Below are 18,006 nucleotides of genomic sequence, written 5' to 3' on the forward strand. Positions count from 1 at the left end.
CCAGAGCATTTGGGAGGCAGAGGCAAGCAGATCTCTGTGAGTTCAAAGCCCACATGGTCTATATAGTGAGTACAGGACATCAAGGGGGCTACACAGTGAGGCGAGGTCTCAAGAATTTTTACAATAAAGTTAACAATGTGGGCCTCCTCCACTTACCTGTAGACATTAGAGTCTGCAGAGCCCAGAGAACTAAGCATGCTGCCATAGCTGACTCTGATACACTGGCTAAAATCTGGCTATTATTTTTTTCTAACACTGTCAACATTTTAATTTATTTGTGATTATTTATTATATTTTCAGTCACTCTCATGTTGTGATCTCATTTTAGGAGAACTGAAAGAAGACCAAAGGACACAGGTAAAGTGTTCTGTGAAAAGCCGTGGACAACTGACTTACCTCTGAGAATGCTGTCTGTTGGTCTACATTATCCAGACTCGCAGCTTCTAGTAACTAGTTAGCTTTTTATTTTTAATAAAATTCCCTGTAAAGCCATCAACATTTGACAATTAATAGGCTTAGAGCCAAGTAATACAGCTACAATCTGTATCTGTGTATGTCAGTGTATTCTGTGTCTGTATACATTTGTGTGCCCGTGTATGTCTGTGTGTCTGTGTACATCTGTGTGTCCATGTATGTCTGTGGATGTCTGTGTGTCTGTATACATCTGTGTGCCCGTGTATGTCTGTGTGTCTGTGTACATCTGTGTGTCCACGTATGTCTGTATATGACTATGTATCTGTGTACATCTGTGTGTCCATGTATGTCTGTATATGACTGTGTGTCTGTGTACATCTGTGTGTCCATGTATGTCTGTATATGTCTATGTGTCTGTGTACATCTGTGTGTCCACGTATGTCTGTATATGTCTATGTGTCTGTGTACATCTGTGTGCCCATGTATGGCTGTGTGTCTCTCTATGTCTGTGTTCATGTATACGTGTGCCTGTGTATGGCTGTGTCCATGTATATCTATGCATATCGCTCTTTCACTAGTGGATGGTAGATATTATTTAGAAGATTTTAAAAAACAGCATAGCAAATTTAACACTTTCATTTCATATAATTTTATAATAAATACATATAAAATAGCATTTCTGACAGGTGGTCCTACGCCCTTGTCTATATTCTATCTCTGACACCCTAAGTTCATCAATTCCAAAAGAAAAAAAAGTCATGTGAGGAAAAACCTCTTAGTATTACAAAGAGTCCATAAAAGGTCATGTGAGCTGATCTATTGTAAGGCATCATGATGAATGATGGCTATACAATTAATGACAATACTTTGGAGAAATCATCTGAATCTCTTTAAGGCTGACATTCTTCACTTGTAAAACAGATACAAGTGCACATGCCCCATAGCAGTGTCAGGAAGTTATTTTCTGAATGAATGAAGTAAAAGTTTCTTAATTATAACTGCCATAATAACAGTACTTAGCATCATTACTTCAATCTACTTTTTTTTCTTTTTCTTTTTCTTTTTCTTTTTTTTTTTTCTTTTTCTTTTTCTTTTTCTAAGTTCACTCTGTATTCCAGGCTCATTGGAGGTCACTGTGTAGCCTAGACTGGCCGCAAACTGATGGCAAGCCTCCTGCCTCATCCCCCCAAGTGCTGTGATTACAAGGGCTGGCCCCTAGTCGGCTTAACCAACTTCTTTATAATCATACCTATATTGACACTATTCTCTAACTCAGGAGGAGAACAATCTATATTCCAATGAATATGCATGAATCATCGGCAGCATTCAGTTTGTGGGAACTTAGAGAAACTGATAAATTTTATACATATATATTTAAAATATTTATTTGCAGTTTCTTTTAGAAATTGAGCTTTACACTTGTTTATTTTTGTGGGTGTGTGTGAACAATGGCATGCATGTGCCACAATGTGCACATGGGAGTGAGAGGGCAATTTGTGAGACTGTTCTCTCATCACATCATATAGATTCCAGGGGTCAAACTCAGACTCAGGTCATCAGGCTTGAACTGCACATGCCTTTACTCACTAAGCCATCACGCTAGACCTGGGGTGTGTATGTGTGTGTGTGTGTGTGTGTGTGTGTGTGTGTGTGTGTGTGTAGTGTTTGTGGTTTTTCATTTGAGTATACTGTATGTACTCTGACCATATTTATTCCTAGTCTCTCCCCTCCCCTCCAGCTAGTCCTCTGTCTAGTTTTATACTTCCATATCATATAACTATTTATATGCATATTATGTTTACAGATAGATATCCATATATGATCTAGACTCCATTAGAGAGAGAACATGGTTATGTGTCGGTGATCTGGTTTCATCCATTTCCCTACTAATTAGATAATTTCATTCTTTTTATGGCTTACTAAAACTCCATTGAGCATGTATACCACACTTTCATTATCGGTTTTTCTGTGAGTGAATACCTGGGCTGACTTCCTAACTTGGCTATTGTAAATAGTGCCTCAATAAACATCTGTATTTCCTTTTAACATAACAATATTTTCTTTCACTGTAATGAACAACTAAGGCTATATACTTATAAAGAATATATTTTAGGCTACAGTATGGAAGCTGAAAGCACAGGATTGGGTAGCATCGTCAGTTAATTGAGCAGCTGGTAAGGGCTTCATAGAGCATGCCATCTCAGTGGTAGGTGCCTGTGTGCATAAGCTGTAAGACCAGACAGACATGAGAGCTGAGAGTGAGGCTTGCCGCTTTACAACAGCGCACTCTAGTCCAGCTGGAGGTCCTGTGGAGAGCAGTGCCTCCAACGGCTTATCCCTGCCGCTCTGCCTCACTTAGAGACCCTACTGCTCACTAATGCTTTCAGCAAGGCAGCCTTGAGGGGGCAGACCACACCAAACCACAGGAATGGTCTATCTTCCAGGTGCTTACCTCAGCAGACGCCAGCCTTCGTGTTTCAGCTGAAGAGCTAGCTCTCACTAGGGCTCTGTGCTGCTTCTACATGAATAACTGAGGCTGAGCGGCTCCCACAGTTGCCCAGCTCGGAAGGGATGAAGACTGAAATAACAGTGCAGCTCCAGACTGGGCGTTCTCAACCTTGGCATACTGAACAGTTTGAGCAAAACCACTCTTCATTGGTTAATAAAATAAATAAAAAGATGACCTGAAGGCCAGGCGTGGTGGCGCACACCTTTAATCTTAGCACTGAGGCAGAGACAGGTGAACCTCTGTGAGTTGGAGGCCAGCCTGGTCTACAAAGTGAGTCCAGGATAGCCAGGGCTACACAGAGAGACCCTGTCTTGGAAACAAAAACAAAAATAAAACAAAACAAAAATGACCTAAAAGTAGCAGGATTGTTAGATACCGGGAAGAGTGTGAAGGGCAGAAGGGAGGTGGACAGAGATGATGAGCTTGGTTTCATGCATGTGTTTTCTGCATGAGGTCCACTAGTTTACATAATTAATAGGTATCACTAGTTAGACTGTTTCAAATGGTAGGAATTTTGAGTGGCTTTCCTCCTCAAAAAGTTGGTTTCTATGATAAGAAGCTTATAAAAACCAGGAAAAATGGATTCTTTTCTTTATCAGTATTTAGAGCAGGGCTCAGCAAACATTTCCCACAAAGGGCTAGGCGTACCAAAAATAGCCTAAGCCAGTTCTTAGATGAAGGTCCTTATGTTCCAATACAATTTAATTATCATGAAAACATGAATTTCATACAGTGTTATAAATATGCTTTGTTTTTTATTTTGCAAACTAGTACAAAGTACAAAAAGTCTTTTGTGGGGAGACTTAGATATCCAGTTTTTTACTCACAGGCCTTGCAGTGATGGAGAATAGATTGGATGTACACCATTAACCATAAATAAACTAGCCCCAGGTTCAGAGTAGTGAGGCAGGAGGATTGCCATGAGTTTAAGGCTAACCTAGGCTATGTAGTAGGACAGGTCTCAAGATAAAGTGACTCTGTACGAGCTTGTAGCTTGCTGCTGAGCCTGAGGTCAGTCCTCAGGACCTACATAGTGAAAGGAGAGAGCTGACCCCTTCATGTCATCCTCCTAGCTCTGAAAATGCATTGCTTATGCCAGGTGTGGGGGTGCACACCTGCAGTCTCAGCCCTTGGGAGTTAGAGGCACAAGAGGCAGAGGGTCACGACCAACCGTGGCTACACAGTGAGTAAGTGTGAGGCCAGCTTGGCCTATGGGAGTTTTCCTGCCGTACAAGGCTGTAAACTTTCAAGGCTGTATGGCCAGTTTGCTCACTATCTTGCTGTTAAGAACAGAAATGACAAAGTGAATGCTTCCCAAATGGCTAACGTGGGGGCACAGAGGAAAATACATAATTCTGACTAGATAATAATATCCCAGATGTAACACGGTTACATGTCACACAAAACATGGTTATCCTCAGACTCCATACCTGCTTCTCCTTGTTAAATCAGAAACATGATGAGACACCATTAGCAATGTGGAGGAAATCTAACATAAAATGACACAAAGAAAACAACAGCTTTAAGTGGCAGTGGGTCCAAATCCTGCTGTAGCAAAGCAGCTCTTAATGTGCTGTTGAATCTACTTAGAAAAGTCTAGATGCACGAGAAAGTGGCCTGGCCCCCGCCAGCACTGGGTGGCAGCCATGATGTGTGGCAGGTATTTAGTCATATGTAGAAATCAGCCGAGAAACTCAGGAAAGCCTTCTGTTGCTGTACATTAGCACAGAAATCAACATGCACTTTCACTCAAAGGTTAGCACAGTGCCGGCACACAATAAAGCTGAGGTCAGCCTTACTGTGACTGCAGCTTCTATACCCAGACAGAGAGAAACAAAGCAAGTCTACCAAGCCCCCCCCCCAGGGCTTACCAAGGACTGAGACTTCACCAGCCTTAACCCAGTAGTCCTCCTCCTACAGGAAGTGTTTCTAGAGCAGGAAGTAATAATAAACTCAGGAAAGAGTCCATGCCTAGAATACTCATCACAGGGTTATTTATAAAAAGAAGCCAGAAACCATAGAAGATTAACCTAAAAGGAACACTTAAGCTATAGCATGTAATGGAATAAAACTCAGATATTAAAATCAAAGATTGTGTACCCAAATGCCAGCTAAGGATATAGCTTAGTGGTAGCGTGTTTCCCTAGCATGCGCAAGGCCCTGGGTTCAATCCCCAACATGGTGTGTGTGTGTGTGTGTGTGTGTGTGTGTGTGTGTGTGTGTGTGTGTTTAAAATAATTTCATTTATTAAAACATATATGGAAAAGTAATGAAAGCAAATATATGTTAAACCATACATTTAAATTTTCTAAATTGTTTTTAGTAAATATTATTTACTTTCAATAATGTTAAGATTCATGTAAAATATTTTGATTTTTTATCTTAATATATCTGCCTAAGGTAAAAATGTCTTAACCAATCAGTGACCTAAAGTGGTTCTCAACCTATAAATCATGACCCTTAGGGAGGTAAAGGACCCTTTGAAGGGGTCACCCAAAACCATCGGAAGACACAGACATTTTCATTACAATTCATAACAGTAGCAAGATTAAAATAATGAAGTAGCCATGAAATAACTTTATGGTTGGAGGGGTCACCACAGCATGAAGAACTGTTTTACAAGGTATCAGCATTAGGAAGGTTGAGAATTGATGTCCTAAAATAAGATTTTAAGAAGCAGATGGATTTTAAAGCAAGAACTTCAGAATTCTTTTTTTTTTTTTTTAAGAAAACCCTGGTATCACTGAAAAGAAAAAGTAGAAGTTGGGGGAGGGTGACCAAGGGCTCAGAGAGGAAAGAAATAGAGAACAAGGAAAGGGGGATGGATGAAAGAAATGGTTAAAGCATGTGGTACTTCTTAGGAAAGCATCGGGCCTTCCAGCAACCAAGTGTAAATGCGAAGTCTGTGAAAAGCATCTTTACTCAAAAGGCCCCTAATACAGACCTAAGCCCTCGCCAGCCCGGGCACTCCTACCTTGCTAAGCAAGCATTCTACCAGCGAGCTGTAGGACACCCTAGAATCACTTTTAAATACATCCACCTCAAATATTATTTTAGAATAAATTATTTCCATGTGGGTTTTAAGACTAGTGTCTGCAGTGAGAAGAGGCGGTGAGCACTATAGCCCTAACCCTCTCTTCATCCTTTATTTTTATCATTATAATATCAAGTAGCCTACATTGTTTTTTAAGTACTCCTACAGTACAATTACACATCCTTATCTTACCTTCAAGCACCTTTAATTTCAGAACTCTGTCATCAAATCTTGCTCTGTACTTAATAAGGTTGGAGGCGTGGCTTATGATTTTATGGACCATGACCTTAAAAGTCACAATTAAGCAGTTAAAAATAAAAGTAAGATTTGGGAGGGCATGTTAGGTCTGGGGAGATGGTTTGCTGGATAAAGCACTTGGCAACAAGCCGGAGGACGTGAGTTCAGATCCTCAGAACCCATGTAAAGTGCAGTCAGGCGTGATGGTCACAGACATCTCAGCACCTGGGAGCACTGAGGGGGATCCCAGGGACAAGCTGCATAGCTTTGTTAGCCAGAACTGCCACGCTGTGAGATCACTGAGAGACCCTGCCTCAATGATAAAAGTAGAGAGCATTGGGAAAAGCACCTGCTGTCAACCTCAGGCCTCCACACACACTCCTACACATCTGTGTGCACACACATACACTGAAAAGAGGAAAAGAAGAACATGTTCTAGGAACCTCAACACGCCACTGACGTGGAGACCCACATGACGCCTGTCACCCGACTCTGCAGTTGCTTCGCAGCCTTGTCCTCTTCCTCCTCCTTTGCTTTTTATGCCTTGTGCATTATTTCCAGATCAATCTTCTAAATAGCTATCAAAATTTAATCACTGATAAGGTAAACATGCAGGTCTGTTTACATAAACAGTGCACTTTTATTTCATTTACCCTGTTTTGAACTACTTAATTATAAAGACATGAATGTTTAAGTTGGTGTTTTACTCTGTTTGAACAAGGTTTTAATTGTTTTTATTTTGACTTATAGGATGTTGGAGATGTCGGTTCTCTCAGAATGGTTCACTTTGGTTTGGTATAAATCATTAGAAAATCCAAAAAGAAACCTGCCCTTTTCATGTCTTTTATATTGTCCTGATTTGATTTAAAAAAAAAAACCTCCATGTATGGATTTTAATAGAAGAAAAGATGATACATGTAACAAAGTAACCCTAAATAAAGGTCCTTAACCACCTATTTTCATATGTGCACTTTTTTAATTGTGAAATTGTACATGTAGAGCATCAGAGGTATAATATTTAAACTTTGCTCTTCCTTGTCTTTTAAAATGTCCCTCCCCTGGGGCTGGCGAGGTGATTGAGTAGTAAGAGCACTTATTCTTGCAGAGGACCCGGTTCAGTTCCCAGCACCTCTATGGAGGCTCATGACTGTCTATGACTCCAACTCAAGGGAATCCAGGGAACTCTGACCTCAGGAACCAAGCACTCATATAATGAAATTAATCTTTACAAAAACTTCTCCTGCCCTTATTTACATTACAAATAAAGTGTTTAATTAGCAACGGTTTCTGTCCAGACCTCTGCAGTTCTCCATGGCAGTATTTCGCAGTGAGGAACTGATGCCCCTTGCCACAGCCCTCTTGTTATGGGAGATCTGAGCTCCTTTAGCACAGGCTTCCTCCTCAGACATTGTAAAGAGAGTGCAGACAGCAGCACCTAGCCCTTTCTTTTCACAGTACCACATGCAAATATGGACGCATGGCTCAGGAATATATTGCAGGTGAGGGACACTGATGCCCTGTCTCCTATTACAGTGTAATTTGCTGTCCTTTGTCTCTGACCCCAGGTCCCACCCATCTCTCCCAGCACGTATGAAGCTGCAGCTCTGTAAACCATGAGCTCGTCCTCAATATCCGTCATTAGCAGATGATAAGTACTGTGCAATTACTATATATTATATGTATATACAGTTAAATATCTATAGTAACACAACTTAAACTGTAACGCTGACTTCCTACCCATCTTCGCCAGGAAATGGTGACAGAGCAGAGGAAAAACTCACATTTTTTCCAGTTTGCCACTGGCTTGAAAAGTGTGGATAGTTTATAATGCTTGAGCCATCCTAAAGACAAGTTGGGTCTTTTAAAAAAAAAAACTGTGCCTACTCTTTTTCTCATGGATAATCAAAAGTTGACTAATTTCTAAAGAAAATAAATTGTATATAAAAGGCATGACTTTTCAGAACAGCGTCACTTCCTCCAGGTACTCTAGCAGTCGGTCATGAAAACTTAAGCCACGTTTCTCATGCACTAACTATCATTTTACTTATTTGCCCACTGCCCCTGCAGCTATGTGAGAGAATTCAGTGTCCTTTCCAACCTCTCTGCCAGGCAGTCCAGACTCTGCTAAAATGTGGTTGTAAATCATGTGTGCTTTATAGGTCCGTGGCCATTAGTGGTAACTACAGTTTGCCAATTACCTACATGAAAGTAAACAAAACTTAGTTCCCTATCTTTCCAACTGTCATGGTTTCTTTTCTATTGCCATGATAAACACCATGACCAAAATAACTTGGGAGGGAAAGGGTTTGCTTCAGTCTACAGCTCTCAGTCATACTCTGTCACACGTCACTCTGTAATGTGTAAGCAGAAGCCATGGAGGAACACCACGCAGTCTTCTCTCTTGGACCACCTGCCCAGGGATGGTAATTTACCCAGTGGGCTGGGCGCTCCCACATCAAGTATTAATCAAGAAAATTCCAGGAAGACTTGCCTACAGGCCATCTGATGGAGGCATTTTCTCACCTGGGGTTCCTTCTCTCAGGTAACTCTAACTTGTGTCAAGCTGACAAAAAAACAAAACCAACACACCAAGTTAAAATGTGTCTGGAATAATTAACTCAACATAGCAAACTAAATTTGTTCACAAGAATCTAGTATTGGGGGGCTGGAGAGATTGCTCAGTGGGTAAGAGATCTGCTGCTCTTACAGACAACCTGAGTCTACATCCCAGCCATATCAGTAAACTGAGTTGTGAATAACAAGTTCTGAATGGTCATTGTTGTAGTAGCTGTTTATTGAAACACCAAGTAGCCAAAACTATGATATTATACTTTCTTTTACTGTGTTTTAAAAATGTTAATAAAGAAGTTAAAATTATAACAGTCTTGCATACTGACTAAGTTAAAGGCATTTGGGGGAAGTCAGCTGTAAAAATGACCACTGTGACATTCATGATGCATCTTTAAATGAGAGATAAAATTCCCATGTAAGTGATGCAAAGTTATTGTCAAAGACAGAAAGGTGAGGGCTGAGGGAACTCTACAAACAAGGCTAGCTGTGTTACTATCACTGTTTCAGTTCTCTTAGGTGCCCAAAATACAAGGAAAAAGGATTAATTTTTGGTCAAAGCTTCAGTGGTTGTCAGTCCATCAGTGGCAGTGGATGTGGCAGGGACATAAATACAAGCAAAACATCCATACAAATAAAATAGAAACAAATTTAGAAACTTGAAGAGGAACTACAGAGGAAAACTCCACCAACAGAATACAAGAGATTAAAGAATCTGAGATATTAAAGATGCAAATGTAAATGTAAATATCAGACAAAATGTTAAATCTAAAAATCTGACAAAAAGCATCGAGGAACTCTGATTTACTGTGTAAAGACCAAAATGTAAGAATAGTAAAAACAGAGGAACAAGAATCCCAGCTAAAAGTCTCAGAAATATTTTCAACAAAATCATAGAAGAAAAATTCTCTAAAGAAGATACCTACAAAGTTACAAAAAGTATATAGAACACCAAGTAGATTGGAGCAGAAAAGAAAGTCCCCTCACCACATAACAATCAAAAGACTAAACATACAGAAATGAAAAAAATATTAAAAGCTATAATTGGAAAGACCAAGTAACACATAAAGGCCTGTTATAATTAGACCTGACTTCTCAGTGGAGACTCAAGAGTCAGAAGGGCCAGAACAGTGCTACAGATTACAAGAGACTAGAGACTACAGATGCCCTCCCCGACTATTATACACAGCAAAACTTTCAATCACCATAGATGAAGAAAACAAGATATTCCATGATAAAAATCAAATTTAAACAACAACTATCTAGAAATCTAGCCCTATAGAAGGTGCTAGAAGGAAAAATCCAGCCTAAGAAAGTTAACTAAATTCATGAAAACACAGGAAATTTAAAAAAAAAAAAACTCATACCAGCAAAAGCACATACACACACACACATACACACCACCACCACCACCAGTAGCAGCAGCAACAATAACAACAACAAAACAAGACTCAGCAATCATTGATATCTCTCAGTATCAATGGTTTCAATTCCCCCCAAAAAGACACAGACTAACAGAGTGGATGTAAAAATGGGATTCATCCTTCTGCTGCATACAAGAAACACAATTTAACATCAAGGATAGACATTACCTCAGGCTAAAGGGTTAGAAAAAGATATTCCATGCAAATGGACACAAGAAACAAGCTGGTGTGGCCATTTTAATAGCTAACAAAATAGACTTTACACAAAAACTAATCAAAATCAATAGAGAAGGATATTGCATATTCATTAAAGGAAAATTTCAATATGACGTTTTTAAAAATTATTTTTACATATACATTTATATTATTACACACACACACAAATATACACATATAAAATAAACCACATACAGCAAGAAGAACCACACAACAATCAAGAATTATATAAATATTACATTCATAGTGTTTTGGCTATTTGTATTTGGCAGCCTTGAAGAAAAGATCTTTCCTATCTTGGTGAATCTAAAATTCTGAATGTAAATCACTATCTAGCATACCTTGTTATTATCAACTTAAAACATCTATCTAGACCTAAAAACATTTTAACCCTTAAACAACTAAGCTTAATTGTAAACTTAAACTATCTGGTATTCAACCCCATCAGAGACTTGAGAAGGAACAGTCACCCAAAACTCTCTATAATGTTGGAGCATCATCTTCAGCCTTCTGGCCCAGTATGTCTGACATACATATTTGTGAGGTGGGACCTATTGAGGATTTGCTTACCCTGTCTTAGCAGAGTTTGACCATTGATTCTGCTGGGCCTCCTGTGCCCAGATCTGCAGGCCTTGATGATCTCCCTCTGGAGCTCCTGCTCCATCTCAGACCTTCCATCCCCCACCACACACACACACACACACACACACACACACACACACACTTCCCTACAACTATCAGCACTCTGCCTCGAGTCCAGCTTCGAGTGCCAGCATTTGTCCCAATACCATACTGGGTGCAGTCTCTCAGAGGACATCTATATTGGGTTAATTTCCACTTATAAGTGACTATATACCATGCGTGTATTTCTGGGTCTGGGTTACCTCACTCAAGATGTTCTTTTCCAGTTCTATCCATTTGCCTGCAAATTTCAAGGTTTCTTGTTTTTAGTAGCTGAGTAGTATTCCATTGTGTAAACGAATCAATTTCTTTATCCATTCTCTGGTTGAGGGACACCTAGGTTGTTTCCAGATTCTGACTATTACAAATAAAGCTGCTATGAACATAGTTGAGAAAATGCCCTTGTTGTATGGAGAATCTTTCTGGTATATGCCCAGGAGTGGTATATCCGGGTCTTGAGGTAGAACTATTCCCAATTTTCTGAGAAAATGCCAGATTGATTTCCACAGTGGTTGTACAAATTTGCACTCCTACCAGAAATGGAGGAATGTTCCCCTTTCTGCACTTCCTTGCCAGTATGTGCTGTCACTTGAGTTTTTTATCTTAGCCATTCTGATGGGCGTAAGATGGAATCTCAGAGTCATTTTGATATGCATTTGCCTCATGACTAGGGACATTGAGCATTTCTTTAAGTGTTTCCCAGCCATTCAGTATTCCTCCATTGAGAATTCTGTTTAGCTCTCTATACACAATTTTTAAATTGGATTATTTGGTTTGGTGGTGCTCAATGTCTTGAGTTCTTTGTATATTTTAGATATTAGCCCTTTGTCAGATGTAGGGTTGATGAAGATCTTTTCCCAAGCTGTAGGCTGTACAGCTGTAACAAAGCTGTCACTTTGTCCTGTTGACAGCCTTACATAAGCTTTTCAGTTTAATGAGATCCCATATAATTGTTGATCTTAGAGCCTGAGCTATTGATGTTCTGTTCAGGAAGTTGTCTCCTGTGCCAATCAGTTCAAGACTCTTTCCCATTTTTTCTTCTAACAGATTTAGTGTGTCTTGTTTTATGTTGAGGTCTTTAATGCACTTGGACTTTATTTTTTACAGGGTGATAAATATGGATCTGTTTGCATTTTCTACATGTAGACATCCAATTAGACTAACACCATGACCATAGGTGTGTGGATTTATTTCTGGGTCTTCAATTTAATTCTATTGATCAACTGGCCTATTTCTATGCCAGTACCATGCTATTTTTATTACTGTTGCTCTATAGTACAACTTGAGATCAGGGATGGAGAGTCCTCTGTAAGATATTTTATTTTACAAGATTGTTTTAGCTGTACTGGGTTTTTTGTTTTTCCATATGAAGTTGAGAGTTGATCTTTCAAGACTGTAAAACTTGTCTAGCCAGAAGCAGGAGAGCAGTCCCTGCCCTGAGAACACAGGAGAGGATGAGCTGGCCCTGCCTTGATGGCAAGGGAGCAGGTCCTGATCAAGGGTTCTGCTGAGTGTACCTCACCCCAACATCTACCCCATGTATGACCTGCTGGAACACATGAATGGGCCAGACCTGCAGATTCAAAAATTAAGAATCTCCTTGACACACAGCAACAACAGGATACCCGACAGCAGTTCCAGTGAGAATCCAGTAATGATAATGTAGACCTCCAACCAGACCCATGACACTTAGCAATGAACATTTGAAAGTAAAGATATGTGGACAAAAGGCTATACTGTACTGTATACACTACAGCTTCTGTGACAAAAAATTGCTTGTTTGTTTGTTTTATTTTACTGGGAGGAGGAGAGGGATTTTGGTGTATGACATGTAAATCATAGACATTCAATAAAAGTAAAAAAAAAAACACCTAAGAATATGGGAGAAAGAAAAAAATTGTCTAGGTATTTTGATAGGGATTGCATTGAATTTGTAGATTGCTTTCAGTAAGATGGCCATTCTTACTATGTTGACTCTCCCATCCACAAGCATGGGAGATCTCTTCATTCTCTGGTGTCTTCTTCAGTTTCATTCTTCAGAGATTTAAAGGTTTTTTTCATATAAGTCTTTCACTTGCTTGGTTAGAGTTAGACCAAGATACTTTATATTATTTGTGGCTATTGTGAAGGAAGTGGTTGCCCTAATTTCTTTCTCGGCCCATTTGTCATTACTATACAGGAGGGCTACCGGTGTTTTCGAATTTATTTTGTATTCAGCCACTTTAATGAAGGTGTTTATCCGCTGTAGGAGTTCCTTGGTAGAATTTTTGGGGTCACTGATGTACACTATCATATCATCTGTGAATAGTGATACTTTGACTTCTTCCTTTCCTATTTGTATTTCCTTGATCTCCTTTAGTTGTCTTATTGCTGTAGTTAGAATGTCAAGTACTATGTTGAAGAGATACAGAGAGAGTGGACAGCCTTGTTGTGTCCCTGATTTTAGTGGAATTCATTTAAGTTTCTCTCCATTTAGTTTGATATTGGTTATAGGCTTGCTATATATAGCCTTTATTATGTTTAGGTATTTGCCTTGTATCCCTGATCTCTCTAAGACATTTAACATGAAAGGGTGTTGGGTTTTTTCAAATGCTTTTTTAGTGTCTAAGGAGATGATCATGGGGTTTTTTTTTTTGCTTCAGTTTGTTTATATGATGGATTACATTGATGGATTTCTGTATATTGAACCACCCTTGCATGCCTAGGATGAAGCCTACTTGGTCATGGTGGATGAGATTTTTTATGTGTTCTTGGTTTGTGAACATTTTGTTGAGTATTTTTGCATCAGTGTTCATAAGGGAGATTAGTCTGAAATTCTCTTTCTTTGTTGGGTCTTTGTGTGGCTTAGGTATCAAGGTGACTGTGGCTTCATATAATGAGTTTGGTAGATTCAGGAGTATTGGTATTGGCTCTTCTTTGAAGGTCTGGTAAAATTCTGTACTGAATCCATCTGGCCCAGTGCTCTTGTTTGTTTGTTTGTTTGTTTGTTTTTGTTGTTGTTGAGAGACTTTTGATGACTGCTTCTATTTCCTTAGGGGATACAGGACTATTTAGCTTATTTACCTAATCTTGAGTCAACTTTGGTAAGTGGAATTTATCAAGAAAACTGTCCATATCATTTAGATTTTCAAATTTTGTGGCATATAGGCTTTTGAAGTAAGACCTAATAATTCTTTGGATTTCTTCAGTATCTATTATTATGTCTCCCTTTTCATTTCTGATTTTGTTGATTTGGATACTCTCTCTTTGCCTATTAATTAGTTTGGCTAAGGGTTTGTCTATCTTATTGATTTTCTCAAAGAACCAGCTCTTGGTTTCATTGATTCTTTGAATTATTTTCATTGTTTCTATTGATTTCAGCCCTGAGTTTGATTATTTCCAGGCATCTACTTCTCTTAGGTATAACTGCTTGTTTTTTTCTAGGGTTTTCAGGTGTTCCATTATGTTGCTTATATTCAATATCCCCAATTTCTTTATGAAGGCATTTAGTGCTATGAACTTTCCTCTTAGCACTGCTTTCATTGTGTCCCAAAGGTTTGGATAGATTGTACTTTAATTTTCGTTGAATTCTAGGAAGTCTTTCTTCATTTCATCCCTGATTCAGTTGTCATTAAGTAGAACATTGTTCAGTTTCCATGTGTTTGTAGGCTTTTTCTTAATTCTATTGTTGATGTTCATCTTTAGACCATGATGGTATGATAATATTCAGGGGGTTATTTCAATTATTTTATATCTGTTGAGGCTTGCTTTGTGACCAATTATATGATCAATTTTGGAGAAGATTCCATGTGGTGATGAGAAGAAGGTATATTCTTTTGTGTTTGGGTAAAAAGTTCTGTGGAGGTCTGTTAGATCCATTTGATTCATAACCACCGTTAGCTTCATTATTTCTCTATTTAGATTATACCTCAAAGATCTGTCCTTTGGTAAGAGTGGGGTGTTGAGGTCTCCCACTATTAATGTGTTGGGATTGATGTGTGATTTAAGCTTTAAAAGTGTTTCTTTTACAAATGCATGTGCCATATGATGGGGATAAGGTCCCCTTCTGTCACAGACCTTGGGGGGGAGGTAAATAGTGTGAAAGAGGGAGGGAGGGGAGGAATGGGAGGAGACAAGCAAGGGGATAACAATTGAGATGTAATCTGAATAAATTAATTTTTAAAAAGCAAAAAACAAATTCAGGTGCCCTTGTATTTCAGGCATAGATATTCAGAATTGTGATGTCCTCTTGGTGGATTTTCCTTTGATGAGAAGGAAGTGACCTTCCCCATAGTTCTTGATTAATTTTAATTGAAAGTCTATTTTGTTAGATATTAGAATGGCTACTCCAGCTTGCTTCTAGGATCCGTTTGCTTGGAAAATCTTTTTCCAGCCTTTAACTCTCAGGTAATGTCTATCTTTGTTGCTGAGGTGTGTTTCTTGAATACATCAGAATGTTGGGTCTTGTTTCTGTAGCCATTCTGTTAGTTTATGTCTTTTTATTGGGGAGTTGAGGCCATTTTGTTGAGAGATATTAGTGCCAATGATTGTTGGATCCTTTTATTGTGGAATTGGTGCTAATCGTGTGTGGCTGTGCCTGTTTTGGTTTTGTTGTTGTGAGATTATCTATATACTGTGTTTTCTTAGGTGTAGTTGACCTCATTGTATTGGTGTTTTCCTCCTAATATCTTCTGTAGAGTTGGGTTGGTACATAGATATTGTTTAAATTTGGTTTTTGTCATGGAATATCTTATTTTCTCCATCTATGGTGATGGAAAGTTTTGCTGGATATAGTAGTCTGGGTTGGCATCTGTGTTCTCTTAGTGTCTGCATGACATCAGCCCAGACCCTTCTGGCTTTCAGGTCTCTGTTGAGAAGCCAGGTATAGTTCTGATGGGTCTGCCTTTATGTTACTTGGTATTTTTTCCCTTGTTGCTTCTAATATCATTTCTTTGTTCTGCAGATTTTGTGGTCTGATTATTTTGTGGCTGGAGGAATTTCTTTTCTGGTCTAGCCTATTTGGTGTTCTGTAGGCCTCTTGTATGTTTAAGAGCATCTCTTTCTTTAGGTTGAGGAAATTTTCTTCTGTGATTTTCTTGAAAATATTTTCTCGTCCTTAGAACCTAGTATCTTCCTTTTCATATACTCCTATAATCCTGAGGTTATGCCTTTTCATGGTGTCTTTGATTTCTTGGATTTTTGTGTCCCGATTTTTGTTTTAACATATTCTTTGAGAGATGTATCTTCTACTTCTATTGATCTTCAGCCCCTAGATTATCTCTTCCATTTGTTAAATTCTGTTGGTGACACTTACCTGTTCAATTCCTGATCTTTTCTCTAAGTTTTCCATTTCCAGGATTTTCTCAATTTGTGCTTTCTTAATTGATTTTCATTCTGTTTTCATGTCTTGAACAGTTTTACTCATTTTCTTCACCTGTTTTATTGTGGTTTCCTGTTTCTCCTCTATTCATTTGTTTGTGTTTTCCTGTAATTCTGGAAAGGATCTATTCATTTCCTCTTTATAATTCTCAAATAACTATATAAGCATAGCTTTAAGATCATTTTCCTGAGATTCAACTGAATTAGAGTGCCCATTGCTGTCTGGGCTTTCTGGTGGAGCCACGCTGTCCTGATTGGTTTTGTTCTTAGTCTTTCTTTTAGCCATCTGTTTTCTAAGCTGGCAGCCAATGAGGCAAGTCCCCTTGGGAGGCAGCTGCTTAGTTTAGTGGCTTGGCAGGCACTGTCCTGGAGCTAGCTCTGCCACCTGGGATCTGGGATTCAGCAGGGTTCCTCTGACTACTTGGTCTTCTCAGAGAAATCAACAGCAGAATAGAACAGTGCCTTAGATGCCAGAATGCTTCTTTGGTTTTTCTGTGATTATCTTCTGTTCCCCAGGAGGCCTACCCTCCCTCTAGTACTCAGAAGAGTGCAGGATCTTGGAGCTTGTGAATCCCAAACCTGGTGGACATCCAACCAGGATGGAGGTGGGGTGGAGCTTCTCATGATCCTCAGTTGTTCAGTCTGAGAAGTCCCCATGACTGTCTTTTAGATCAGCAGCCGATTCACTCACCAGTATTGCTGCACTATTGATCCTCTATTCCCCAGGAGGCCTCAACTCATTCCAGTATTCGGAGGAATGCAGGATGCTCAAGATTCATGACTCCCAAACGCAGGGGACATCCAGCCATGATGGGAGTAGGGTGGGGCTTCTCCTGATCCTCCCCAAATGTTCAGTCTAAGAACTCCCCAAAACTGTTTTGGACCCACCACAGATGTGCCACAGATCCTCTGTTCTCCAGGGGGACTGCGTTTGCTCTAGTATTCAGAGGAGTGCAAGGTGTTCAAGGTTTGTAACTCCCAAACCCAGGGGATGTCCAGTCACAATGTGGGCAGGGCTTCTTCTGATCTTTCCCAACCTCAAGATGACATTTCAATTCTTAATATCTATGCCCAACACAAGAATACCCAACTTTGTAAAAAAGGAATACTGCTACATCTTGAATCACATATTGACTCTCACATACTCATAGTGGGAGACTTCAATACCCCATTCTCACCAATGGAAAGGTCATCCAAACAGAAATAGTGGAGCTAATAGACATTATAAAGCAAATGGACCTAACAGATATTTACACCCAATACAACATATATAATTTCTCTGCGCCTCATAGAACTTTCTCCAAAGTTGACCATATAGTTGAACACAAAGTAAGTCTCGACAGTGAAATGAAAATTGAAATAACACCCTGAATCCTATCAGACCAACCACAGATTAAAGCTAGATATTAGCAACAACAGCTTACAAAATCATTGAAATTGAACAAGTCTCCACTGAATAAAAAATGGTCAAAAATAGAAAAAAAAAAGAAAGAAATTAAAGATTTTCTAGAATTCAAGGAAAATGAATGCACAAATAGCCAAATTATGGGACACAATGAAAGCTC

At 39.2% G+C, this 18,006-nt stretch overlaps 1 protein-coding gene across 11 annotated transcripts in view; it reads left to right on the forward strand.

Moving 5' to 3' along the window:
- Positions 1-7,148, forward strand: part of WDPCP (WD repeat containing planar cell polarity effector) — a 297,766-nt gene extending 290,618 nt beyond the window's left edge. For 10 of the 11 annotated variants that reach the window (XM_084800209.1, XM_084800208.1, XM_084800204.1 and 7 more), the window contains 2 exons: positions 329-357; positions 6,945-7,148. In XM_084800209.1, coding sequence (XP_084656335.1) covers positions 329-357; positions 6,945-6,995 — 80 coding nt within the window. In that variant the 3' untranslated portion in view covers positions 6,996-7,148. The remainder of the gene's footprint in view (positions 1-328; positions 358-6,944) is intronic. The other variant, XM_084800205.1, reaches the window with a different exon arrangement.
- The last annotated feature ends 10,858 nt before the right edge of the window (positions 7,149-18,006 follow it).

This window comes from Acomys minous, assembly GCF_964271855.1.
Source record: "Acomys minous genome assembly, chromosome: 10".
Lineage (NCBI taxonomy): Eukaryota > Metazoa > Chordata > Mammalia > Rodentia > Muridae > Acomys > Acomys minous.